This window comes from Peromyscus eremicus, chromosome 1 (genome assembly GCF_949786415.1).
Source record: "Peromyscus eremicus chromosome 1, PerEre_H2_v1, whole genome shotgun sequence".
NCBI lineage: Eukaryota > Metazoa > Chordata > Mammalia > Rodentia > Cricetidae > Peromyscus > Peromyscus eremicus.
This window is the reverse complement of record NC_081416.1, coordinates 30,226,027-30,253,713: the sequence shown is the minus strand read 5'-3', so window position 1 is coordinate 30,253,713 and position 27,687 is coordinate 30,226,027. Positions and strand designations below refer to the sequence as shown.

The 27,687-nt window shown below is 40.2% G+C and overlaps 1 protein-coding gene across 2 annotated transcripts in view; it reads left to right on the top strand.

The window, feature by feature from the left end:
• Positions 1 to 25,594, top strand: part of A1cf (APOBEC1 complementation factor) — a 49,423-nt gene extending 23,829 nt beyond the window's left edge. The window contains exons 5-11 of one of the 2 annotated variants that reach the window (XM_059247364.1): positions 5,555 to 5,719; positions 10,824 to 10,921; positions 15,012 to 15,285; positions 17,395 to 17,576; positions 20,676 to 20,812; positions 21,510 to 21,661; positions 24,194 to 25,594. In XM_059247364.1, the coding sequence (XP_059103347.1) occupies positions 5,555 to 5,719; positions 10,824 to 10,921; positions 15,012 to 15,285; positions 17,395 to 17,576; positions 20,676 to 20,812; positions 21,510 to 21,661; positions 24,194 to 24,345 (1,160 nt within the window). In that variant the 3' untranslated portion in view covers positions 24,346 to 25,594. Of the gene's footprint in view, positions 1 to 5,554; positions 5,720 to 10,823; positions 10,922 to 15,011; positions 15,286 to 17,370; positions 17,577 to 20,675; positions 20,813 to 21,509; positions 21,662 to 24,193 lie in introns of both variants that reach the window. The other variant, XM_059247357.1, reaches the window with a different exon arrangement.
• Positions 25,595 to 27,687: the final 2,093 nt, after the last annotated feature.

Genomic DNA, 27,687 nt, shown 5'->3' with positions numbered 1-27,687 from the left:
CTCATCTTTCTCATAGTTGATTCAGTTCCCTAAAGTTTTCACAGATGTGCTTTGGAAAGTTACACATCAGTTCATCAGGAGAACAATGATCAATAGCAATCCTACAGAGCATCCTCAGTGAAGAGTCTTCTTACGATTAAACAAATCTGAAAACAGTTGAATAAAAAAAAGAAAAGAAGAAAATAAAAATAAAAAAGGGTAAAAAAGATTAAACGAACTCATCATAGATATAGCTGCATGTAGATTAAGCTCACAGGCTAGTTAGAATTGGGCTATGCTCAACCTATCACATTGTAGACACACATCAGCCTGTAGTACACCATCCCAAGGGCAACTGACAGGCATGCTATCAATGTGCTTCCCAGTTTCTAAATCACTGCCATCTAATTGGAGAGAAGAAACATAAGCATTCTTCTCAGACACCTCTGCTAGGTGCTCCAGCCACACATGTGGGCACCCACATCAATTCCAGAGTTTAATAACCCAACAACAGTCTGGGTCAGACCAATGCAGGCAAACATTCAAAGGTCCTTAGCTGACTGTAAAATATTCACTAAAACTTACACAGTCAGATGCGGACATGAATTCATATTAATGGCAGAAACTATCTGGATCAGCAGTTCCCAACCTTCCTAGTGCTGTGACCCTTTAATACAGTTCCTCATGCTGTGATGAGCAACAATCATACAATTATTTCATTGCTACATCATAACTGTAATTTTGCTACTGTTATGAATTGTAATGTATCTGATATGGGACCCTCAAGGGGTCGTGACCCACAGGTTGAGAACCACTGATCTAGAGTGGCCTCATGGTCACTGTGAGAGTCACCAGATTGGAGGTGGGGGCTGAGCAACAAAGGTCTGGGTTTAGTTTGCCCTTATACAGTTTTTCTTGGTTGTGCTTTTTTTTTTTTTTAAGGTAGTGTTGATTAACAGAGGGAGCTCTCTAGAATCCAGCTATGTCCTAGCCCTGCATAGATTCCTTCTTAAATTAGCACACAGGCATTAGATATTACTGTGGCATTTTCAGAGTGTTTTATTAGATCCCCCTCCCCCTTCATCTTCTTTTTCTTTACCTCCTCTGGTTCCCCTACATAACCTCTCCCTAGCCTTTCTCCACTCTCATATCACACATGTTATTTTGCCCTACTCATCCTCAGAACTTTTTTAACCTTCTTTTGCTTGCTCTCTCTCTCTCTCTCTCTCTCTCTCTCTCTCTCTCTCTCTCTCTCTCTCTCTCTTTTAGATGTTCAAACTTTACCCACATTTACACTCATTTACAGACACGTGCATACACATTCCAAGTTAGGGTCTGCATGTGAGAGAAAACCCAGTTTATATCTTTCTGAGTTTGGGTCCCCCTATTTAATACCAGATTTTCCAGGTTGCTTCTCTATGGCTGTGATAAAATCCTGACCAAAACCAACTAGGGGAGGAAAGGGTTCATTTGGCTCAAAGGTTTCACACAGCCCATCAAAAGCAGGACCCTAGAGGCAGAAATGGAAACAGGGATCTCAGAGGAACACTATTTACTGGCCTGCTTGCTGGATCATGTCCAGCCTCCTTTTTTATACAACCTAGGACCACGTGTCCAGGGGTGGCATCCCCACCCACAGGGGTCTAGGCCCTCCTCTATTAACTAGCAATCAAGAAAATGCTCCCCAGACATGCCCACGAGCCAACGTGATAGAGGCAATTTCTTAATTGAGACACCCTCTTCCTGAATATCTCTAGTTTCCATCAAGTTGACCAAAACTAAACAGCACAAGATCCATCCATTGTTCTCCAAATTCCCTAATTTCATTTTTCTTTATAGCTGAATAAAATTCCATTGCATATCCGTACCATACTTTCATTGTCCATTCATCTGTTGATGAATATCTAGGCTGTTTCTTGTTCCTTAATATCATGAATAGAACAGCAACAAACACGCCAGTATCTCCAGTAGAATACGGAATTCTTTCAGTATACTCCTAGGAGTGTTGTAGCAGGATAACGTGGCAGTTCTCTTTTTAACTTTTTGAGAAACCTCCATACTGATTTCCATAATGGTTATTCTAGTTCGTATTCCCATCAGCAGTGAATAATGACTCTTCTTTCCCCACACGCTTGCCAGCATTTACTGTCAGATGTCTTGATATTATCCAGTCTGGTGCTACCTCAAAGCAGTTTTAGTATATGTTTTCCTGGTATGGGGGATGTTGAATGCTTTTAAAAATATTTATGGCCATTTGCTGTTTGTTGTCTTATTTTGTTTTGTTTCTTGTCTTTTGAGAACTGCCTCTGTTCATTAGCACATTTGCTGACATGCAGTTTGGGGAGTGTTTAGTTTTTGCAGTTTTCTTTACAAATTCCAAATATTAGCCATCTTTCTGAAGTATTTCAGATGGTAACGAATTTTACCATCCCATGGGCTGCCTGCTTGCTCTGCTGATAGTTTCTTTTGTCATGCAGAAAATTCTTAATTTTTTTATGATCTCATTTGTTGATTCTTGGGGCCAGTTCCTGAGCCACTGAGACTCTGTTCTGAAAGTTCTTGCCTGCATCCATATTTTGAGGTGTACTTCCTATGTTTTCCTCTAGCAGTTTCAGGTTTCAAAATAAAGTTTTTGATTCACTTTGAGTTGATTTTTCTTGTTGATTTTGGAGGGGGGGAGGTACAGGGAGAAAGGTATGAATCAAATTTTATTCTTCTGGATATCCAGTTTCTCCAGCACTACTTGTTGAAACGGTTTCCTTCCTCCCTTCCTTCCTTCCTTCCTTCCTTCCTTCCTTCCTTCCTTCCTTCCTTCCTTCCTTCGGTAGACAAATTTCTAAAGTCTTATGAAATAAGAAACACAGAGCCAAATACAGGGTTGAAAGCCATAGAGATCAGAGAAACAGTGAGAGCCGCCAGCTGACCTTAGCTCACCACGTCACTGTAGCTTCCCAAGTGAACCAGCTTCTTCCTGTCTCTGTCTAACCTGTGCCTTTATTGCCTTGCTGTTCTGCCTTCTCAATGGCTCTTAGCCCAGCCACCTCACTTCTTCTTCACTGCCTGTCTATATAGACCTCCAGGTCTCTATGGTTGGTACTAGGATTAAAGGCGTGTGTCACCATGCTTGGCTGTGTCCTTGACCACACAAAGACTCTGCCTGCCATGTGATCGGATTAAGGGCGTGTGCTACCACCGCCTGACTTTTGTTTATGGCTCGCTATGACCTCTGATCTCCAGGCAAACTTTATTTATTAACATACAAATAAAATATCACCACATTTCAGCAGAAATAAAATATCACCACATCCTCTCCCTCCCTCCCTCCCTTTCTTTCTTTCTTTTCTCCCCCCCTCCCCACTGCATGTTTTTGACACCTTTGTCAATAATTAGGTACCAATGGTTTTGTCAGTTTATTTCTGGGTCCTAAATTCCTGCATACATTCTTAAATACAAAACAAAATAGTATTGAGGTTAGCCCTCTAGAAAATTTCAACATTTGGAAGCTAGCTTCTGAGTTGAGAAAGATTGTGTAAAATCTAGAAATTGCTGAATCTATTAAAGTATTGGATGTTTTTCCATGTTGAAGCTTTCCCATAGTGCACTAGCCAGTAGCCAAAGCTTCCAAATCAAAGGCTCACAGACAAGGAGCATCCATAGCCTCTTAGTGACCTGGACTTAATATTTTGCCATTTTATTCAGACTTTTTTCCTCTACTGAAAAGTCTCCTTAGGTTATCTCTTCACATCCTGTTTCCTTTGCCAGGCAAATCTTTTTAGTTTCATCTGACTCTGTTTACCTCTGTTTACTTTATTACCAGCACCTTTTGGAATCATTGCCAAAAGAAAAAACATTGCCCAGATCAATGTGAAGAAATGCTTATCCTGAGTTTTCTTCTAGTAGTTTTATAGTTTCAGGTCTTACATGTAGGTCTTTTATCCATTTGAGTTATTAGTTCTATTTGTTTTTATTTATTTGTTTTACGTGAATGGCAGTGTCTTGCCTACATGCATGTCTACGTACTAAGTGAGTGCCTGGTGCCTGTGGAGGCCAGAGAGGGTGCTGGATCCGCTGGAATCACAGTTAACAGGCACCTGAGAGCCACTCCGTAGGTTTTGAGAATTGAAAGCGGGTCATCTAAAAGAGCAGCAAATGCTCTTAACTCTTAAGTCATTTCTCCAGCCCCAGCTTACTGTTTTTATATGGTTTCGAATAAAGGCCTAATTTCTACAGGTGGACTAGGATATGCACTTTACCCACTAATTTTGCTGTGCTTTTTAAATTGTGTTATTTAGCACAGCCTAACCTCAAACTTGATTTCCTCCTGCCTCAGCCTCACAAGTACCATTGTGCTCGATGCTCCACAGTGCTCTTTATTAAAGAGACAATGCTTTCTGTATTGTATGCTCTTGGCACCTCTGTCAAAGATCATGATTGGTTATTAAGGAATAAAAGGATGGATATTTGCTTCCCCAGTATAATAATTACACAAAGAAATCCTTCCCAACACTAATGAAACCTGATTTTGTTCTGTCAAGTTCTGTGCTCTCTACAAGATACAGCTTGCTTCCAATCAATGAATGAAAACACAACCCAGATTTCCCATAGAATGTGGAAATTGAGTTGATTTCTCATCCTCCCCCCACCACTTCAACATGGAGCCTCCAGGAATATGGTTGCTGGGTGGCAAAACTCAAAGGGCAGAGGAATAATGAAGGGAAATTCCTTTGTCAAGTGACCCACTTTGAAGTTATAAAATTTGGGTATCATCCCCTCCTTCCACAAGGTCATGATAAGAAAGAACTGAGAGGCTCATGGGAAACACACAGTACAGCGAGAAACGTCCAGTAAGTTAGCACTGTAGGAGTACAGGAATGTGTGCTAACTTGGATAATGACTACTCTTTCAATATGAGACATATTTCTTATCAACTTTTCCCTTAGTCTTCTCTGAATTACGATTTTTAAAAATAAATTTGTTTTCCATGAGATCCCAAAGTGCCCATGTTCAGACAGAGGATGGGGAAGGAACACAGTTGGTCTGAGCACTGGATCAAGTATGAGGGACAGAGAACAAGGAATGCTTTGTCCCACCCACCCTTGCTCATTTTCACATATCTCAGTACTGGTCTCTGGCTAATAGACAATATAATCCAACTACAGCTGATGCTGTCCAAGAAACCTCTTAATGCTTCATGGAGTCAGACTCTGTGTCTGAGCCCTAAATCCTCTCTTAGCTGTTCTCCCCTTTTATTATCTCACCTTAAAAACTACCCTTACCTTATAAAAGCTGTCCTGAGAGTCCAATGTGCCCACCACTTCCTCCCGTCTTCTCCATTTCAAACCACATCCTACCTCTCTTTACATTCAATCATTACGATAAGCCACTAGTCACACAGAAGTCTTTTCTATCCAACTCTTACATTATTTGAATGTCTTAAAATCAATAATAATCTTTTTTAGTGGTCTTAGTCATTTAAGACCTTAACGGTCAGTTCAATTTACAAGACCATCAGCATGAACTGAGATGACGTTGTGATTTCTAAATAATTAATTATTCTTCTGATCATTGTCAACAGGAAGAATTCAGCTGTGGGGACATCCTATTGCAGTAGACTGGGCAGAGCCAGAAGTTGAAGTTGATGAAGACACGATGTCTTCAGTGAAAATCCTGTATGTAAGGAACCTTATGCTGTCTACCACAGAAGAGATGATTGAAAAAGAATTCAACGGTATTAAACCAGGTAGGACACATGTGCAATTACTTCTTCAAAACGCACTTTAAAAACACTCATCCCAGAGGCCATTGCCCATTACTCTGTGAGTTCTTCTTCCTTTCATTAGCTCCTCTGTCCAACCCTCAGACTAAGAACTAAGTAAATATTTACTATGTTAGTGACACCTGCCTCTTACTGGAGGTCTAACCAACTCAAGATTTCCCAACCTCTTTGCTACTGACAGTTTGGAACAAATCATCCTTGGTGATAAGAATCAGTCTGGTAGATTTCAGAGTATTGAGCAAAATGCAAGGTCCATTCCTACTGCATGCCAGCAATAGCAATCTACCCTAGATAACAACCCAAAGCATCTCTAGTCATTTCCATCAGTATGTCTGGGAACATACTCAGTCACACCAGCCTGTGTTTATTATAGAAACATCTTCTCACAACTGAGAATTCTTGGGCTTCTGGCAAGTTCTATAGGATTCTGACAAGCATGGACTCTGGTGCTATCATGTTAAGCCTCTGACAGTCTTCAAACTCTCAGATTGTCTGTTTCCAACTGTAAGTGGATACGATGTTACGTGTATAATTGGATGATAAACTTATAATTTCCTCTGCAGATAATTGACAGGAGTACCATTTTTTTCCTTTTAAAGATTTCTCAAACATTTATCTTCCTTCAGCCACAAGAACACTGCCTTTCCTGACATTGTGTATCATGGTGTGGCTACGAACCAACAGCTGTGAATCCATAAGTAATATAGAAATTACAAAAAAAAAAAATCCCCTGGAATTAGAGTGGGCATATTCACATCACATGCCAATTATCCTTCATAATGACCCTACCGTGGAGGTTCCTTTATGCTGTCTGTTATTTTCTATACATGAAAAACAGAGCCCAGAGTAGCTAAATGGTCACACAGCTAGCAGCTGGCAGACCCCAGATTTAACAACTTTATGAACCTCCACACCCGTTCTCATTCCATTCACTCATTCATTCATGCAGCTGCTGCTCCTTCAGTAGCTCCAACATGCCATGCACCGTGGGAGGAATTAACAGATGTGAGCTGTGTGTGGAAGGAATTTGCAGAAAAGTGATAGCTAAGTCATCCTACTCTTGGAGTGCAGAGAAAAACCGTGTTTAAGAGAAGTCACGTATAGACGAATGCCAAAAGTTGATGGAGTTGTGTAGGCCCAGGAACTAGTATGTATACATGTATGTTTCATCCATTCTGGGTTATGTTTTGTTTTTCCCAGAGTGAATAATACTTATTTTCCCATCTAATTAAAATATTGCTTTTGTTTTTAAAGAGGTTAGAATGAGAAACTGCCAAAAGACTGTTTCTTTTCATAGTGAATGTTATTGGTCCAGTCTGCACATGTATGATAGATATACCTAGACACTGGTACCCTAGAAGCTATAAGAAAATGATGAATGTCAGCTTGTCCCTTCTCTCCTTCTTCCTCTGTCCTCCCCTACCTCCTCCCAGGTTTCCAACCACTACCACCCCCAGCATTACTATATTATCCTCCTTTATCTTTAACCTAAAGCATTCCCTCATTTCCAGAGTACTTATTGGGCCAGTAGCACAAGCCCCCAGGCTCTATAATGATGTGTATGATGTATAGATCATCCTGCTTCACCTTCTGCAAGGGAATATAAACAACTAGCAGATATCTGTCCTATGGAGAGAAGAAAATTAAAGCCACAAATTTCTTCTCCAGTGCAAGGATATAGTATATTGAGGCTATATTAGAAAATTTGCAGAAAGAGAAAAATATTAAATTTTTCTGTTTAAAGTTTAGATCTTTTGGAGGAGCCTGAAAATGTGACTGTGTATATAATTTGAACCCTGACTTCCCTGGGAAAAATGTTGCATCAATACTCTGGAAAACAAATGACAATTGCCGCAAAAACCCAGGGCCATCAATATTTTGTCCTTATGTGATCTAGGGTGTCTGTCGTAGTTCTAAGTATACTCATTCTATGAGATCTGACTCCTTACACTGGTCAGCAGTAACAGACTCACCTGGAGGGCTGCTGAGAACACAGATTGCCTACCTCATCGGCTTAGGTCTACACATCTGTATTTCTTCAGTTCCCTGGTGAAGCTAATACTACTGGGTGGGTGACTATACCTTGAGTCTGTCTTTCTAGTTCCTGTGTTCTGATCACAGATCTAGTTCTTTGCTGATGGACTACCCATGGGAAACGATTGCAAGAAGTCTAAGAAGAAGTATGTTAAAGTGAGGCAAATGGCCATTGCTAGCATACAGAAGTTAGTCTAAGACCATCTAACCCTGAATATGCTAGTTCTTGTTTGGTCTCTAAGTATGGTTAGGTCTGGTTAGTTCATAGACAGGAGAAATCCATGTTGTGTTATCCAAACCCTTACCTTCTTATTTACTTTCTTTTTTTTTTCTTCTTTTGGTTTTGTTTTTTTTTCGAAAAGGGTTTCTCTGTGTAGCTTTGCGCCTTTCCTGGAACTCGCTTTGGAGACCAGGTTGGCCTCGAACTCACAGAGATCTGCCTGCCTCTGCCTCCCGAGTGCTGGGATTAAAGGCGTGCGCCACCACCGCCCGGCCTTCTAATTTACTTTCTGTACTCAGATGTTCACAAATGAAGCTTTCCGTAAGCAGAGGTGTCTGAATATTATTGCTCCAAGACAGACATAATGACTGGAATATTAGCAAGAATTTCAGAACACCCAAATCTATTATCAACATAAATGCTACATGATTAATGTGAGTGCTGGGAGCACATGGAAATACTGATAATAGTTTGGTTCTGTGTGTACTTACTGATAGACTAGCTCTTGTATCCTTGGCACTAGGCAAGAAGTAAGCAAAGGCAATACTTTTTGTGGCTAAAGCAAACATTATTCCCTCCTCAGGAAAACTATAGATCAGAGGAGCAGAGTGGAGTGGAAGGATGGAGGCCATTCTGGCTAACTCCTTACTTCTCATTTACCAAGACAAGCCATGGAATGGAGCCTAAGGGACAAACAGACTGACATAAAAGCTCAGTTGGTTATATGCCCTGTGCTTTGTGGGCTCACGCACCTTCATTTAATTTTCTCAGTCCAGCCATGTTATTTTGCTCTGTATAATGACTGTCACAAGAAGCCGATGGATAACTGTTAAGGGAAGAGAGAATCAAACTATTGCAATGTTTTAAAATTTATCCTTAGATGACATGTCACCCATTGTTCCAATGGATGGCAATTCATAGTCATTGAACCATGAGGTAGAGTACTGGCACTAAATGTGTTAGTGGCCTTGAGTCTGAGAGAACTGAACTTTGATAGGGAGAGGATTTTTTCCTCTTCCTCTTCTTCCTGAGAACAGTATGACATTACATTGACTCTGAGAACTCTGGGTAACTGAAGAAAACCTAGACACTTAAAAGACACCTAGGTTAATGTAAGCTGAACGATAACCAGTGTGCTCAAGTGGTAGTAAAATAATTTCCACTTAATCATCAGTTAAAAAGAAATTTTGCTTTGAAAACAAAGTTGATCAGCTACAATTAAAAGATAGCATCAAGAATCTTGGTATAACTACTTTTTTTCACACATTATCATCAAGGTACACAGTAGTCCTTCTACATGAAAACAGGGTATGCTGCTTTCCGGATGTTTTTACACAATAAACTAAATTAAAATGGCTAATATTTATAAAACTATGTCAATTAAAATGTTTTCATTCTTGGTGCTGGAGAGATGATCCAGTGGTAAAAGCTGGCATTGCTCTTGCAGAAGACTCCAATTCAGTTCCCAGCATCCACATCAGCTGACTCACAACTACTTCTAGCTTGAGCTCCCTGGGATCTGACCCCCTCTGCTGGCCTCCACAGGTACCTGCACTCATGTGCACATAACCACAGACACAGACACACATATGCATGTAATTAAAAGTAGAATAAATATTTAAGATATTTACATTCTCCCCAACACTTCTCTCCATTCCTGAAATAACCATTCTTAGCAGTCCGATCTCCACCTTTTTAGCTATCTCTGGATACAGGTGTACTTGAATTTGTGTGTATTTATATGTCAGTTGAGGTACTTAGAACAGATACTCATATTTTATTCTGTTACAGATTTTAGAAACAGACAGTAGGGTTTTGATCCTTCCATGTTAGTACATGAAACCTACTCTGCTCTCTTTAAATGGAGTTAGTATAAATGTATCATATTTAATCGTTTCTGAGAAAATGGATCTTGTTTAATTTTGCTATTCCTACAGTGGTATAACTTGTGTCCTTATAGAAAATCCTTGTACATATGCAAAAACAAGTTAGAATTAGTAGATAATTTTTCCAGCCTTTCCATACTACAGACATAAGTTATTTTGAATTCACATGTTTTTCCAGAAGCAACGTTCTTTCTACTTAAAGCTATTAATCAAGGGTGCCCATCCACATGTCTAGAGTTTCCCTCTCTTCCCAGCAGACTTGGATGAATGCTCCACCACAGGATTTGGAATCAGGCGTTTCACCTAGCCACACTAACCCAGACTTGGAGGCAGGGGTTATACTCCTGGGGTGAAATTTGACCAATGGGGATAGGCTGGGAAACTCTACCTTCTCTCACTCCCATGAATTATTGAGCAACAATGTTTCTTCTCCACAGCAGAGTCTGGGGAAGACTTCAGCAGCCAGTGGATACACCTGCCTCCTCTGCATGCATGAAGTAGCTCCCCGTTCAGAAGCACATCACCTTGCTCTAGCTCCCCTTGCATTTTCTTACTCCTATACCTTGCTTTGAACTGTATTTTGAAGTAAATAAGTTGAATATATGTGTATAAGACAACCAATAACTGGGTTCAAGTCAACTTAATAATACTTTACCTTTATAGAATATTATTATCTTTTTTGTATTTCAAAAAGTTGCTATTCTTACCCTTTGATGTCTGATAATCTAGGAATTGGAAAACATAATTCATAACTATTTCTAATGAATAAGATTATAAATATTTTTGTGGCAAGCAAAAGCTCATGTTGACTACACAGAATTTCAGACCTTGACACACAAAGGAGTCTCACAAGGTGCTTCCACACTTGGAAGCTAATCACATCACTGTTTCAAGTTTGCTGATGGTGATGCTGGCACTATATCTACAGGTGCTGTGGAGCGGGTGAAGAAGATCCGAGACTATGCTTTTGTGCATTTCAGTAACCGAGAAGATGCAGTTGAAGCTATGAAAGCTTTAAATGGCAAGGTAATATAAGAGAAAAGAAAAATATACAGGCTCCATCCAAGCATGTTATGGACGTGTTATACCAAAGAGTAATCTCAGAAGTCCGTCTTATCCCAGCTTTGCCCATCACCAACAGCAGTCTTTTGGGGATGCGCAAAAGAGAAATAACAGAAAAAGATGCAGAGAACAAAGAGGTAGCTATGTAGTAAATCCTAACTCATTTTTTTTCTGACTTGGACAAGCCACTAACCCTCAGTTTTCTTAGGAAGAAGGGGTTGAAGTTTTTCAAGATATTTCCCCCAATCTTGTTAGTGTTTTATTGCTGTGAGGAAGCACCATGACCAAGTCAACTCTTATAAAAGAAAGCATTTAATTGGAGTTGTAGACAGAGGTTTCTCTGGACGAATCAAATCTCTCACACCCACGGTCTCGCAGCTGCTTATAAAGTAAACACACAGAGACTTATATTAATTATGAACTGTGTGGTCTATGGCTCAGGCTTCTTGCTAGCTAGCTCTTATAATTTAATTCAGCCCATTTCTATTAATCTATGCATTGCCACATGGCTTTGTGATATTACCTGTTCTCTCACATCTTGCTTCTCCTGGCCACGGCTCACTGCAACTCCCCTGACTCTACCCTTCTTCATTTCTGTCTTCAGTTTGAATGTATGGCCTAACTTTATTCTGCCTCACCATTATCCAAACAGCTTTATTTATCAACCAATGAGAGCAACACATATTCACAGTGTACAGAAAGATATCCCACAGCATGGGGTCTTGTTTATAGTTTCAGAACTGTGTCCATTATCATCATGGCAGGGAACATGCAGCAGATAGACAGGTATGGTCCTAGTGAAGTAGCTGAGAGCTTTACATCCAAATCTGCAGGCATCAGGCAGAGAGAGACACTGGGCCTGGTGTGGGCTTTTAAAACCCCAAAGCCACTCCCAGTGACATACCTCCTCCAACAAGGTTATACCTCCTAATCTTTCCAAATAGTTCATCAACTGAGACTAAACATGAAAGCATATGAGCTTATGGGGGCATTCTCATTCAAACCACCATATCCCCCAAGTCCCAATTATCTCTACTTATCCCACTTTATAATTTAGTAATTTATGACCATTGGTCAAAAAAAAAAATATCGTTCTGCTCTCAGCATTTGTTCTTCCCAACATGGAGGATTAGAATCCTTCTCCTTATCAAGAGTGGGGTCAGGGGAAAATCAACTTCTCCATTCTTTGTGTGTTCATTTGTCTATAGAGACCCATGTAGTATTTACATCAATCCAATAAGCACTAAAACTGTCTATGGGCCACCGATCTGCTAGTAGTGTCCAGGATGCAAACTAATCAAAGGAAAGATGTTTGTCAAAGAGTTGAGAGTCTAGTAAAATACTGAAGTGAGACAGAGCTGCAGACAGCAGGTCTCTTTGAAAGGGACATTGATCTGGAATCATACCATCCTGAGGCTTTATCTGAAATGCCTTTGGTCAATGAATACAGTGGGCCCAAGATGACCTGTCAGGGAAGTCGCCAGGAAAACACACCCCAAATTTACTATTGTCTCATTCCCTATCCTCATACCCAGAGTTCCTTGTCGGCCAATCCAATGACAATGCAGGGGCCCCAGGAACCCTGAAGAGGACCTTATATGGAGTAATCTCCAGAGCAGAGTGCAGGTTGGACATTGATGGAGATTTGATCAGAAGGACAAGAAAAAGGCTTCCTAGCATAGACTGAGACACAGGGAAGCCCGGGGTGTGTACAGCCTCAGGTACCATCATCATCATAAGTCTTCTAGGGAAAAAAGTGGCAACTCTGAAGTATTAAAAAAGGGGGGGGGGACTATAAAGACTATAAAGTAAAATCAATTCATATTTAAATGTACCTATGACCAAAACATTATTTTTCATTGATTATCGTGTTGGTATCATTAAAATGTTACTACTTCAAAATCAATTTGTAAGCTAGCTTTCTTTTAGTAAACATGCCTAAATGTACATAGTGTCTACTAAGAAGGCCCAACAATAGTAAACCCTGTGGGAGTTCACAAAGGTTTCCTAGTGAGGTCTGAGCTTGCGATACCCAGCAGGGCTGCATAAGGGGATGGCTTGACTATGTATGTGGTTACCAGGTGTTTGGAAGGGTCTGCACTTGGCTGTGAAATATGCTTTGATCTAGCAAGGGGGAGGTCTTTTGCCCCGCCCCTTGTCATTGTTACAAAAAGCCCTTTTGAAGAGACAGAAGTGGCTAGTGGATTTTGACCCAGGTCCTCCCAAAGCTATCCTGTGTTTCTGTCTGTCTCATCTCCACTATCTTTCTGTCTACAAATTCCTTATGCCTCTCTCCTCCTCATACGAACCCTGTAAAAGGTGGGAGATGGCCTCCCACAAAACTCAATGCTAAGTAATATATCAGAATAATTCCACTGGAAAACTGTTCAAGCTATTACCATTTTTTGTTGTTGTTCTCTTTTCTTTTTAAGGAAGGGAAGCTTTATTCTGGCTTCAAAGTTTAAGAGACAGACCATCATGGTGGGGAAGGCATGGGATAGGATAGTCAAATTCTTTTCTTACTTACTGGCAGAAAGAGCAGCATTCGCTGTAACAGTCTCTATGCCAAGACTAACTGTAATTCAAACAGTCATATTGTTTTGGTGTTTTAATAAGCACATACTGAACCTTAGTGAATCTACAGAAAAAACATTAACAAATGAGTAATTAAAATTCTTTTTCCCATAACAAAACTTTAAATCGCTTGTGTACTTATCAATAACCTTGAATGTACTGCTTTCTTTCAAAAATAGCTCAAGCCAATAACACATTTTATCCAACAAGGAAATTTTGTTATTATTTGTACCTAGACATTTCTATAACAACGCTTACAAATAGGTAGCTAATTATGCATTTAATAAATATTACTAGTAAATACTAATAACTACTGTTTAAGCATAACATAAAAAAATCCCCAGGCTTCTTAGTATACCTATGAGTATTCATGTTTATTAGACAAAGTGAGACTTTGAATGTCTATTGTAAGGTATTAACCATATTTATAATTCAAGGAAACCAGTGAAATGGCACAGGGTGACGAGCAAGATGGCTCAGAGGGTAAAGGTGTTTGTATCAAATCTGGTGGTCTGATTTCAATCCCCAAGACTCACACAGTGGACAAAGAGAATTGCTCTCTGACCTCCATACCCAGGCTTTTCCCCCAGGCACTGCAAAAATTCTTTCCTTTTTTATTTCTTTTTTAATTATTTATTTGTTTATTTATTTTGGTTTTGTGAGACAGAGAGAGCATCTCTACATAGTTCTGGCTGTCAAAGAACTCACTCTATAGATCAGCCTAGCCTCAAACTCACAGAGATCCTCCTGTCTGCCTCCCTGGTGCTGGGATTAAAAGTGTATGCCATCTGCCTGGCTACTGCAGTAATTCCTAAGGGCATGTTTTAATTTGTACCTGACCTGAGAGTTCTTGGTCTTCCTCTCACCTATACCCCAACTCCTGCCACCCCTGTTCATTAACAAGGCAAACATTTGCTTTAGAAGGACAATGCAACAGTTTAGTCTCAACCTAGTTTAGGATCTACCTAGGCTCCTCTCCCTCCCTAGGAAATACTCACCTATTATGGAGCTGCTCTAACGAGCCATTCAGAAAGGCCTGACAGGACTTCATCACTATGGTGTTGATAAGTGATAAGATACCTTTAATGGTTTCCATCACCTTCATTTTATTGTGCTGTGTAATTTGTTTTCCACCCATAAAGATCTTGAACTTCTTATACTTCCGTAACTATGTAATTTTAAACACATATATCACACATAATAGAAAATATTTAATAATTTTATATCTCATTGAGTGTCTCTATATTATAAATTCAATAGTCAACATAGCATTGTTAAACCTGTTGGCATCTTGTGCAATTACCAACAAAACCACTCAGAGAACAGTCAACTTATACAGAAGCATGAACCTAATTAAGAGACAAAAACATGAAGAATTGCAAGTCAGTGAAAATACAGCAAATGGCTAGCAGGCATGTGCCATGATACTGAGTAGTCAGAACTGTTTCTCAGTTTGCCTGTTCCTTGCTCTCTGAAACAGGTGCTGGATGGTTCCCCAATTGAAGTGACCTTGGCCAAGCCAGTGGACAAGGACAGTTATGTTAGGTACACCCGGGGCACAGGTGGCAGGAACACCATGCTGCAAGGAGAATACACCTACCCTCTGGGCCATGTTTATGACCCCACCACAACCTACCTTGGAGCTCCTGTCTTCTATACCCCCCAAGCCTACGCGGCCATTCCAAGTCTTCATTTCCCAGCTCCCAAAGCTCATCTCAGCAACAGGACCCTCATCCGGGCCCCTTCTATCAGAGGTAACACTATTTAGTGCCAGATTTACCTTAACTCTTCAATTTCAAATGATGATAAACTGTGGTTCAAATGAACTATAAACTATAGTTCTGGAGCCTTAGACAGATTGGATGGATTCACTGGGAGAAAAAGACTAGAAAACTTTGTGAAAAATCAAATATATCATTATCTCTCTTTTTTTTTAGGAATCTATTTTTTCCACATTACAACTGGTTATTGAAAAATACTTGTCAGAAATTGGTGCGAATGAGCCTAGTATACAAATTAGATCCTTGCATGGACCCATAAAATATACCGAGAATACAACCTAGCACCATACCCATTGCTTCTTCCTCTCTATTAAACTACCATCTAGCACTAATATGTACCTGATTAGACTGATTACAGAACTTTTAAGGGAGAGAAGCATGGTCCAATGGAAACTACCACAAATAGCAAAATCACTTGAAGGCACATATGTACTTGATAGACACCACCTTTGTATGCCAATCACTAACTAACATCTGTATGGTTATATATATGAGACGCTCTCATCTGAACACTCTTCCAGATATGTGTGTTATACCTTTATTATTCCATTTGTTTGTCTATATGTTGGTGACAAGGGCTTACCATATGTTTCAGGCTGGTCTTGAACTCACAATGTCTGCCTCTGCCTCCTGAGAACTATAATGGCAGGTGTGCACCACATCTGGCTGTGTGTGTGTGATAACATTGAAAAAGCCAAACTATTAAAGAAATTAATGTTTCTTTAGTATATAGGAAACTAAATAAATTCAAAATAGAAACCAAACTCAATCTCACTGTCAGACAGGAAGTATTTCATGATTGAATCCTACACAGATTCTCTGTTTGAGTAGGTTTCTGCGCTCAGTAAATTTATATACGTGTATATGTATGAATGTGCATACAGATGTATGTATATATAAATGTAGCTAGTTTGCCTCTGCCATATGGTATTCTCCACTGCAGTTTTTCTTCATTGTGGCTAACACTCTCTGGATCCTAATCCTGTTTTTCCCTATATGACAGCAATCTGGAAAATAGGAATAAATGATGTACTGAAATCCACTCTTGGGCAACTTAGAAGAGGCCCATCCAGATTACTGTGGAAACAATTACCTTACTGCGTTGCATTCTTTTTCGGGGAAAAATGAATTGAGAAATTTAAGGCCTCTTTGATGGACTTAAAAGTCTACATTCACAATACAATCACCCCTACCAAATTTGCAATGTAAAAGTAATGATCAAGGTTTTATTCAAAATACTTTCTATGTATTATAACAAGCTATGCCATTGAAACATTATGCATATGTATAATACATCATTAATTAATCCATATATCTTACATGTTATCAACCAGTTGTGATGTGGAAAAAAAGCCAACTCCATTCCAAGGGAAAATAATACATAGCATTAACAAAAAACTAATCAATGAATAATATTTATGGGCAAAGAGTGATCAACTTAATAGTTTATTCCTTTATGTCAACAATAGGAAATCAATGTAGCAATATGGCAAAACAAAAATCAAAAGGAATCTATGTATGAAACTCAATGGAAATGTAAACCCCACATCGATAACGCATAGCAGAGAGAATGGTGAACTTAAAAAAGACAAAAATGCCTTCTACATGTTTTTCTGATGATGCTCTGGGGCTGTGATAATCAAATTCCTTCTGGCTTACTGGCGGAGCAACATTCACTGTAATGGTCTCTGTACCAGACTAACTATAATTCAGGTGGTCATATTATGTTGGGATGTTTTAATAAGTTCATACTGAACCTTAGTGAATCTCCAGAAAATATTGACAAAAAGGTAATTAAAATACTTTTCTCTCTGGTGAAATTTTAAATGGCTTGTGTACTTATCAATCTCCTGGAAGGGACTGTTTTCTTCCCAAGGAGCTTTAAGATTCTACAGTGGGCTTTACCTGATGTTGAGTTTCATTACATGAGAATCTTTGGTTATCTGTCCATCCTCATGGCAATAATCAATGTGACTTGGGCTAACTTTTCTATTACAGTAAGATTCAGGGTGATTTTCTGGTGGTTTGATTCGGTTTAATGCCTTCTTACATTCCTAGAAATTTACATGAATGTCCCTGTAGGGGCTGCGGGAGTGAGAGGACTGGGCGGCCGTGGGTATTTGGCATACACAGGCCTGGGTCGCGGCTACCAGGTCAAAGGAGACAAGCGGGAAGACAAACTCTATGACCTTCTACCTGGGATGGAACTCACCCCGATGAATCCTGTCTCTTTAAAACCACAAGGAATTAAACTTGCTCCTCAGGTAGGTAATATCACTCCAGAGGTGGTTAAGTTGGGCCAGGGACCATCGTCCAAATGATTTGCACTGATGCTTACTTGGGCTACTGTTCTGTGACACTCAGCCTAATGTATCAGGAGGGCTGCTGAGACTGGATGCCACTCTGGCACTAAAAGGACCTTTGTTTTGTTTCATCACAATTCACCAAAATGCAAAACAAACAAACAGAGAAAACTGAAAAAGAGGGTCAACTAAAATCTTCAATGAAAGTACAATGAAGTGAAGACCCCAGCTTAGAACAAACGCTTAGTGAAGCAGGTTGGTCAGCCACCAAAGAGACGAGATGAGGAGTCATAGCTGGGAACACTATGTAGACTGTTTAGGTCTTTTCTTGGGAACACGGCATTAAAAGAACCACAACAACAATGGACATGCCAAAGTGGATGGGGAAAAGTCCCCTGGACCACAACCTCCACAAAGAACTATAGGCAACTGAGTAAAACTGGGAGCAAGAAAGGTAGCCTTTCCCAGGGAAGAAAACACTAATTGGTTTTCTAGTGCCAGTCAGCCCTGAAAACATGCATACAAGTAACATCATACAGACAGAACAGGTTATTTAGGAATATATATGTATATGTACATATATACATGTAATAACAATTAATGGGGAAAAAAAGGCCATGAATTTTAAGGAGAGTAGGGAGGGGCATGTGGAAGGCTTTGGAGGGAAGAAAGGGAAGGGAGAAATGCTATCATTGTATTATAATCTAAAAAGAAAGAGGACATTCCACCATGGAATCTAGATAAACCTTTAACTATAAAATGCCATGAGTTATATAAAACCTTCTACAATGCTTTTTATTGGGCAGTGTCATGATGGTAACTGCTATTTGCTTTCATTTAGTCGTCTGTGTTTCATTTAGTAGTAGTGGAAACCAAAAGTTATAAAGGTTGTTCCAATTTTTGAAAATTAAAGCAAAATGCCATGTTTGAATATTAAAGCAAAACAGACTCAATCCCTGGTAAGCCCAGGTTATCCCATTAGTATGCACCATGTGCTACTCCCTCTGAAGCCACTTTTGCTGAATGTCTAGAGTTAGAGTCTGTGGACCCTGAGGGAAATGTCCCTGCCCTCAAGAGGAAGGTAGAACTACAACTTAAGAGAAATAGTCTCAGTAGTGTGAGCAAGGGGGAAAGATGACATCTAAGAGCTCAACCTGAGAATGAAAGAGGGGGTATTGACAATATTTTTCTTTCATGTACCTTTAAGTAATGCTTCTTCAGACTCTACCCAGGCATTAAGAAAAAAATAAACAGAAGAATGTCCATTGCAGTGGTAAACAAGAACCATTTGTATAAAAAATAATATTTATTGGGCTTCTCTGGTGTGCCATGTGTGCTAGACACTGGGGATGCAGAAATGAATATAATAAAAATCCTTGTAATCATAAATCATATGGCAACCCAGTGGGATAATACTGACACATAAACAGATAATCACAATGAAACCAGGTATCGTGATGAAAATAGTCATTCTGAGCAAAACTCTCTGCTTATACATTAAATGCAGGTAAGAAGTTGGCCATAATGAGAGGTATTTAACTAATTTGTCTAATTTGTCTTTGAATTTTTACAGCTATAGTTGAAAAATCAAAGACCATACCACCCCAGCCACTGTGGCTGGAAACTAACCCCCATATCTCCCAGAAGTAGGAATCTCCAATCAGTAGATAGGGTTCAAGAACTGCCCTGCCCAGCCAGCAGCTGCAGAAGCCACTCTGCTCATATATTTGCTCAATGGGCATAAATGAGTAGACAGGTGGTCTATTATCAAAAGCTAAGTGACTATTGCTCAGGAACCTCAGAACACACTCACACCTTATAAACAATAGAAGATGGATAATAAATCCATCAAGTGCTTTTTTATAATGGGAAAAAAATCAACACAATCTTCAAATTAATAAACTGGAAAATGTCATGACAGAGAGCGGCTGGGTTAACATGAGAACAATGTTAAGAGGCTAAGGGGCTCCGGAGAGCCAGGGGGCAGTGTTCTGTTGCACCATTCTTGTCCTGTGAGACACAGATACTGACTCTGCTTGTGAACAGAGGATCAGAACCTCAGCATCACCAAAACTGGCCTTAGGGTAAAGAAAACATGAATCTTTTGAGAAAAGATTCAGTTTGGGGTGATTACAGCAGTAAATAAACATGCAGATGGATAATAAAAACAGATTGTCATAAGTAGCTTAAAGGAGCACATTGCCAAGTAAATTTTTTTAAAGAAATCACCACTGTGAATACCTATTAGTGTTTATTAATAAATTCTGACCCAAGGAATGAAAGGACGACTCAGTGGTTAAGAACACTTGCTGCTCTTGTGGAGGACACAAGTCTGGTTCCTGACACCCATATAGTGGCTCACAGCTGTTTGTAACTCCAGTTCCAGATATTTTGGCCTCTGAGGGTACCATGCATGTGAAGCATATACATGCAAGCAAAACACTCATATGTATAAAGTAAAAATGAATAAAATAAATCAAGAAAACAACATTTTCAAAACTTTCCAAAAATGAGGTTAAAAACCCTATGACAGATGGCACAAAGTAAAAATATCTCCTCTGGTCAACTTTCCTAAGATACTGTGAACAAGGTCTGGGCGGGGCAGTTGGGGGGAGATAATATGCAAATCCACCTACACAGTGCTACAGCACTAATTTCCTAAAAACTGGAATAAGTACACAAAACATTATGAAGAATTATTAAGCTTATAGTGAATGTGTGTTATGTGTGATGTGTGTGTGCACATGTGTGTGTGCACATGTGTGTGTGCACATGTGTGTGTGCACGTGTGTGTGTATGTGTGTGTGTGTGTGTAATGGCCTAAACTAAAACTATTGGAGTGAATGGTGTGAAAATAATTTTATAAACTATAATAGACATTCGCAGTTTAAGTGGAGTTCAGATTGAGTTCAACTTAAATTTTATGAGTCGTTAAGTCACGTGGCATTTTTTCTCTTCTATTAATTGAAACTGAAGTTCAGAACTCAGAGCCTAAGAGCTAGGGAAGTGATGCAAATGTGACATTTGGGGAAGAAATCATTTTTTTTTTAACTCTTGCAGATACTAGAAGAAATCTGTCAGAAAAATAACTGGGGACAGCCAGTGTACCAGCTGCATTCTGCCATTGGACAGGACCAAAGACAGTTATTCCTATACAAAGTAACTATCCCAGCGTTGGCCAGCCAGAATCCCGCAATGTGCGTACCCTCTTCCAGCTCCTAGTAATAGACATTTTAGAATAAGATTAGTCTGTGTGTTAAGTGTATTCGATCATCACTCAAATAGCATACTCAAGTCTGCTACCTGCTCCTTTGTAATTAAATGAAATAGCAAAATGCTGAGCTGGGATGTATGCGCCAGCTGTTAGATGGCATCTAAAAGCCCCAAAGTTTCATAGAGTGAGTAACTGACTTGAGGGGACACGGGGGCTAGCGAGAGACCAAAGGGGAACAAAGAGCTCTAACAGTTCCTTCCTGACGCATTTGGGTCCACACAAGTGACCCTCGTGACGTGGCCGTTTACTACACAACCTTCTGAGCCACCTTTTCAATTTTATATCAAAGATCTGATCTGTTAGTGGATTTCACCTCCAGGCTGCATTTATATATTTTAGGGAGCACACATACCTTAGAAGAGTTGTATAGTAAAAATTACATATGTTCCCCAGGAATATCATCGGCTACCAAGGGGCTAGATCAATTCACAAATATCCCCGTGTATGTGTATGTGTAGAAGCTTTTTATGGCAAACAGAGGGGGAAAGCAACATAGACTCTCAACATGCAATCATCTTTAAAAGTTAAAATTGCCTTGGTTTTTCACTTGACTAGGTACTCAGGTTTCTGAATAATTACCTGTAATAATAAAAATAACAATGGCTGACTGTGTTTTCCAGCCAGCCTTTCACACCTCCGAAGCTAAGCGCCTATGTGGATGAAGCGAAGACGTACGCTGCAGAGCACACTCTACAGACCCTCGGCATCCCCACAGAAGGAGGTGACACTGGGTCTGCAGCGGGCACAGTCACACCCGCCACTGTGTTCCCAGGTACTGGGCAGGGGCATCAGTTGTGGCAGACACTGCAGGCTACGGAATGAGTGGGGATCCCTCCTTGGTAGGAACCTCACCTACACTAATTCTGACTTGCACCATGTGTCCACAGAAAAGAGATAGGGAAACTGAGCCAGAGCAGCCAAAGCTGGTTCCCACCTGCCTCTGCTTTAAGCAGCTGGGTGACCTTGAATGAGCCAACACCCCTGAGTCCCGGTCAATTTGGAGTGGTTTTTTGTTTTTGTCTTTGTTTTTTTCCCTCTTATTAAGAGACTTTGGTACTAGTATTAATTGGTATTTAACTGAGCTCTTGCTATGAGCTGGGTACTCACTAAAGTGCTCAGAAAGCTTTATGTTCCCCCAGTGACACCCCATGGCACTTTGCAGTTGTGTGAGAACATAATCCCTTTATATTACAGATATAGAATCCTGGGACTTCTAAAATTAAGCAAGTTGGCCACTATCAGCAAACCTTTAGTAGCTGTTTGGAGTTTGTTTCTACTTTTTGTGTTTTGTTTGTGTCTGTATGCCTGTATGTGCATGCAAATGTGTGCGTGTATGTATAATATATATGTGTTTGTTTATATATGTAATGTGTGTGTGTGTGTATATATATATGTTTGTTTGCATGCAAGTGTGTATGGAGGCCAGAAGTCAGGGTCAGCTGCTTTCCTCTATCACATTCCACTTCTTTTTTTTTTTTTAAATAAAGATTTACTTTTATGTGTGTGTGTGTGTGTGTGTGTGTGTGTGTGTGTGTGTGTGTCCATGAGTTCAGGTTCCTGAAGAGGCCAGAGTGTTAGAGCCACTGAAGCTGGGGTTGCAGGCACTTGGGCACCCAACATGAGTGCTGCAAATCAAAGTCTGACCCGCGTGCGTGCAGTATGCATCCAACCACGGAGCCATCTCTCCAACCCCTCTATCTCGTCCCTTGAGACAGAGTCTTTCACTGAACCTAGTGTTACCAAAGAAATTGAGATTCCCTTTAAGGTTCTTAGTCTGTTTAATATAAGAATTTAGAAATGGGTTCAAAGGAAAGCTTGAGGACAGTTACATTAGAGGTTTAGATACATAGATAGATAGATAGATAGATAGATAGATAGATAGATAGATAGATAGACAGACAGACAGATAGATAGACAGACAACAGGTAAGCAAGCTGTAAATCTCGGCAGCTTTCAGGAGGGAAATGGGGATGAAGGAAAGTAAGCCACAAATAGCCACACAGCAAAGGAATTGTGTGGTACTTCTTCAGAAAAAGAGTGAGAAAGTCCAGAGTGCCAGGGAAAGCATGCTTAGCTTTCATCCAAAAACCAGAAAGAAAAGGTATCTTTTTCATTAGTCAAATGAGATAGCCTTTACAGTTCTCCATGTATCCATACAATCTATTAGTTACTGAACTTTTAAAACTGGTGTTATATCGTTACAACAGCGTTTTGTGCCAATTTCAAAGACTTTTTATAGTGTAATTCGTGTTACTTTTCTAGAGAAAACCGAAAGTGTAATTCTCAGGGTTCATGTGATGAGGGATCTTTTTTGCATTTGTAATAGATAAAAATAAACCAGATTGCATTTTTTGACAAAAAAAATCTTTTTTTAAAAATTACTTGTTTTTAAGGTGATAATTAAGCCACTCTAAAAACAGTACAGCATCTCCTCTACTAGAATACTCTGTCTCTAGTTATTCATCTTGTGTGAAAGCAGTTTATTTATTGGTTTATTTATTTGAAACAGGGTCTCTCTCTGTAGCCCTGGCTGTCTGGAAGTCCCTGTGGCAGACCAGGCTGACCTCAAACTCACCGAGATTCTCCTGCCATTGTCCCTACTTCCCCGGCATATTGGGATTAAAGGCATGAACCACCATGCCCTGACATTTTTAATATTTTAGGTTTTTCGGCCAGTGTAGTGTTCAGCAGAACCAGACCCATAGACCCCACCATTACTATGCCCTGCTAACACCTCAACAGCTTGCCTCACGTCTACATTCCTGTATATACATCCCTGGGCAAGTTCTGTAGTGCTAGCCAGCAACATATGGCACCTTTCTGTTTTTTGGATCCTCTCTCCGACATCTCTATTTGCTGATGTGAAGTAAGCCTGACACAGGGAAGTTGATTCCCTCTGGAGAATGTCATCTTCAATCTTCCAATTTTATTCCAGCTGGTGTTTGCCTTTAATCCCAGCACTCAAGAGGCAGAGGCAGGAGGATCTCTATGTGCTCCAGACCCAGCCTGGTCGACATGAGAGTTCCAGGACAGCTAGCAAGGGCTACAAAAAAAAAGACCCCTTTTAAGGTCAAAAACCTAAAAAAGCAAAACCAAACCCCCAAAAAAAACAAACAAAAACCACCAATGCTATTCTACACAACTGGGTCCATATACTGCGTCTGCTCAGAGCACACTTTCATCAGACATATCATTTGTTTCAAGCAACATGCTAATTCTTCATATTGCTAAAACAATGTACCCAAAAGGGGAAAAATCTGAATTCTTTTCATGAAATATTCTCTGCCTCCTCCTCCTCCTCCAGGATATGCTGTCCCCAGTGCCACTGCCCCTGTGTCTGCAGCCCAGCTCAAGCAAGCAGTGACGCTTGGACAAGATTTAGCGGCATATACAACCTATGAGGTCTACCCTACTTTTGCAGTGACTACCCGAGGAGATGCATATGGAGCCTTCTGAAAATCCTTTTCTTCTAAGAATAAGACTCACAGAATGCTCAGTAGAAGATACAAACCTCTAACTAGATCTCTCGTGATCGTAAGCCATTCCTTCCCCAAGGCAAGGCCTTTCCTGAGACTATGTGACTTACTCATTGTATTACTCATGAAAAGTGAATAGTATTCTTCAACAAAAGCAAATGTTAAGGAGCCTTTAGCTTAAAAGAAATCTGAAGAACCACTGACAGCAAAAGTTGTTCTTCCAAGGATCCTGAGTGTCTTGGGAAAGTGATAAAACCCTAACAAATTGGTGTAAGCTCTCTTCGTACCAGGAGCTGGGGCCAGGCAGAGCTAGGCAGTCAATAGCAAGGCACAGACAGTAAACCCCCTGTCTCAGTTACTGGCTCACAGCTGCTTCACCACTCACAAAATCAAAAGAGACCATAAAAAAGCAGGAGGCTTCATAAGAGGTATTCACCATCGTCTACAATGTAGGATAATCCCAGACCTGAGCTTGTGAAAACTGTCTGAAATGTTGAAGGTTCCATTATCATTTTTGGTGTGAAAAGTCTCTCCCCTCAATCTGTCAGAGATGAGCATCTTCCTGTTCCTGCAACCTCTGGGGACTTCCTAGACATCAATACGATGTGTTTCAAATACGCTTGAGACAGATCTAAGCCCTGTATTTATTCAACACCTTAAGCCACTGTTTTTCTTCAAAATTCCTACCCTGCCCAAGGCCGCCCGGATCACAGAAACCATGCCAGCACTGAGTATTGGAGTGAAAAATGACGTTTTCTTGTCTGGAAATCCTGACTTGTCCATACTGTTTGCTTTCATCTCAGACTCATTTTGCTGAACTCAAACACTGGTAAAGTAAATCAGTCATACTATCATACTGTCATAATCAAAAATTGGCCAAAAAGTCCTTTCAAAGACAAAAGTGAACGTGTTTTGTTTTTCTCACTCTGTAGTCCAGGCTGGCCTCAAACTTGTGGTTCTCCTTTCTCTGGCACCCCTGTGCTGGGATTGTTGATACACAATGCCACAACCAGCTCCAAACAGTTATATTAAGTTTAGGTTAGCTTTGAATTCTCTACCCAGTTCATATTAAATCGACCAAGAATCATTGTCCTTCTCTTCTTCTGATCTTCTTTCAGTGTGTGTAGGAGCCCTTACCATGACTGAATCCTTTTATAGTGAAACTATTCCAGGAAAGATACCCATCGTGCTTGCTTAGAGACCATCTCTTCAGAGTTCAGTAAAAGTGTTACTTGCCAAAATGTTCCTGAGTATTCAGAACACCTGATAGTGGGGGGGAGGGGGAGTTCTATAGCCAGAAATGGAGGTTATAAGGATGTGACACTTTGATACAGATTATGTGTATTCAAAACAGAAAGTCAAAATCCAGCACTGAATACAATCACTACTCTCGTTTTATTGTTGATTTAGGAGACATAGCACTAGAATTCCCCTTTTAAAAAAGAAGAAAAAGTGGCCCTTGTGAAAGTCTGTAGAACTCAAGGGCAAACAAACACAAAGGTACAGAAAATATTGTCAACTCCTTCATGGAATTCTAGAATCTAAAATCAGGCCGGATTCCAATCAAATCCAGGGAAATGTCAATCGTTTTGGAGACTGAATTAAATAATTCACTTTTATTTTATGTGCATCGGTGTGTTTTGCCGGCTCGTATGTCTGTGTGAGGGAGTGAGATCTTGGAGTTACAGACAGTTATGAGTTGCCATGTGGGTGCTGGGAATTGAACCTTGGTCTTCTCAAGAAGCAGTCAGTGCTCTTAGCCACTGAGCCATCTCTCCAGTCCAACAGTGCCTCCCTCTTAATCTCAGATATCTCCCTAGGGCAACACCCTCCCCCACTTAGGCTTTGAGGTTGCTCTCTTGGTTTGGTTTTGTAGTCTTTAGACTGTGACTTCCTGTTCTTCTGAGTTCAGGTTCAGCTGGAATTAACTGGCTCAGCCGCTGATTGGTACAGGACCACAGTGAACTGAAGGAATGTATCACCTTTCTGCCAAGTCCTCTGAGAGCCACCCTCCCTCTGGGGTCCCTCTCACCAGCTTGTCTGAGCCCCATTTTCCTCTCACTCTCCCTGGGCTGTGGAACTGAGTCCCACCTTCCTTTGGCGGAACGGAACCAGGACCATCTAGGCCAGACTGGACGGGGAACAAGATAAAAGATGCTCTTGGGAATGTTTGCTTACTCTCCCAAGATTCCCAGAGCACCAGAAGAGTCTCGGAGCTTTTGCTGGTTCCCTTTCCTTCAATTAAGCTAGTTACACCTCAAACTAGAAAGAATGTCTCGTGTAAATGTCTCCATTTTGCCTTTTCCCTTCTGTTTCCCGAATGTTCCCAAACACAATTTCCTTTGCGTTTAACGTCACTCTTCCTGTCTCTCTCCAGCTTCCTCACCCAAACTCTCCCCCCTTCTTCTATAGAAGGCTTTCATCACTTTTTAATGGAAAATAGCGTCTACTGGCTATGTTCCGTTTCATGAAATTCTCGCCCTCCGTTCATCGCTTTTACTAATGGTGAGAATTTTACAGGCTGTACTGATTGGCCCACCTCTTCATTCACGACCGAATGTGTCTTTGTTACTATGCACCCACCCTTTCTCCAGAAACAAGGAATGCAAACACGCGTGTTTCTCCTCCTCTCTGCAGTGGGCACAGAATCCAGGCCAGGCACGCTGTACACTTTCCAAACTGAACATGACTGGGTCCGCTGGTAGCTTTACGCTTGAATCAGAATCTCCAAAATAAACCAATTCTACCCTGAACCTTTATGTTTCCGGCACTCCTACCCAACATGAGCGATGATTTTTTTTTTTTTTTTTTTTTTTTTTTTTTTTTTTTTTTTTAGTTAAGTGAGTTTTCAAGTATTTCTCCCCAGAAAAATATCAAGAACTACACAAAGGTAGAAGACAAAGGTTTAGTTTCTGGAAAACTTTTAACTCTGGCTGTAAGAAACGTGCACAGTGATCTAAGGTGCTGATCAGTCGGCACCAGGCTTATTTACTTGAAAACATTTGGGTCATTAAGCATTTCTGTTTTCTAAGTATGCTTGTGTTTATAACATTCAAAACTTTATTTAACAAGCCATATCTCCATGTTTTGGCAGTAAATGATTTGTAGTGCGGTCTTCATACCTTTTGCTGATACACAATTTTAAAATATGTTTTCCACTATAATTCCTAGGACGTATTTGGGAGCTCAAACTGCAAACATGTCTATTTAAATCGGTCATCATTAACTTGGGTTAAATATTTAATCACTGGTATTTTTAGTGCCATTCTCATGCAGAAATCTCTTTCTTTAAACTAATTTTTGTGGCTGCAATATAGTCAGA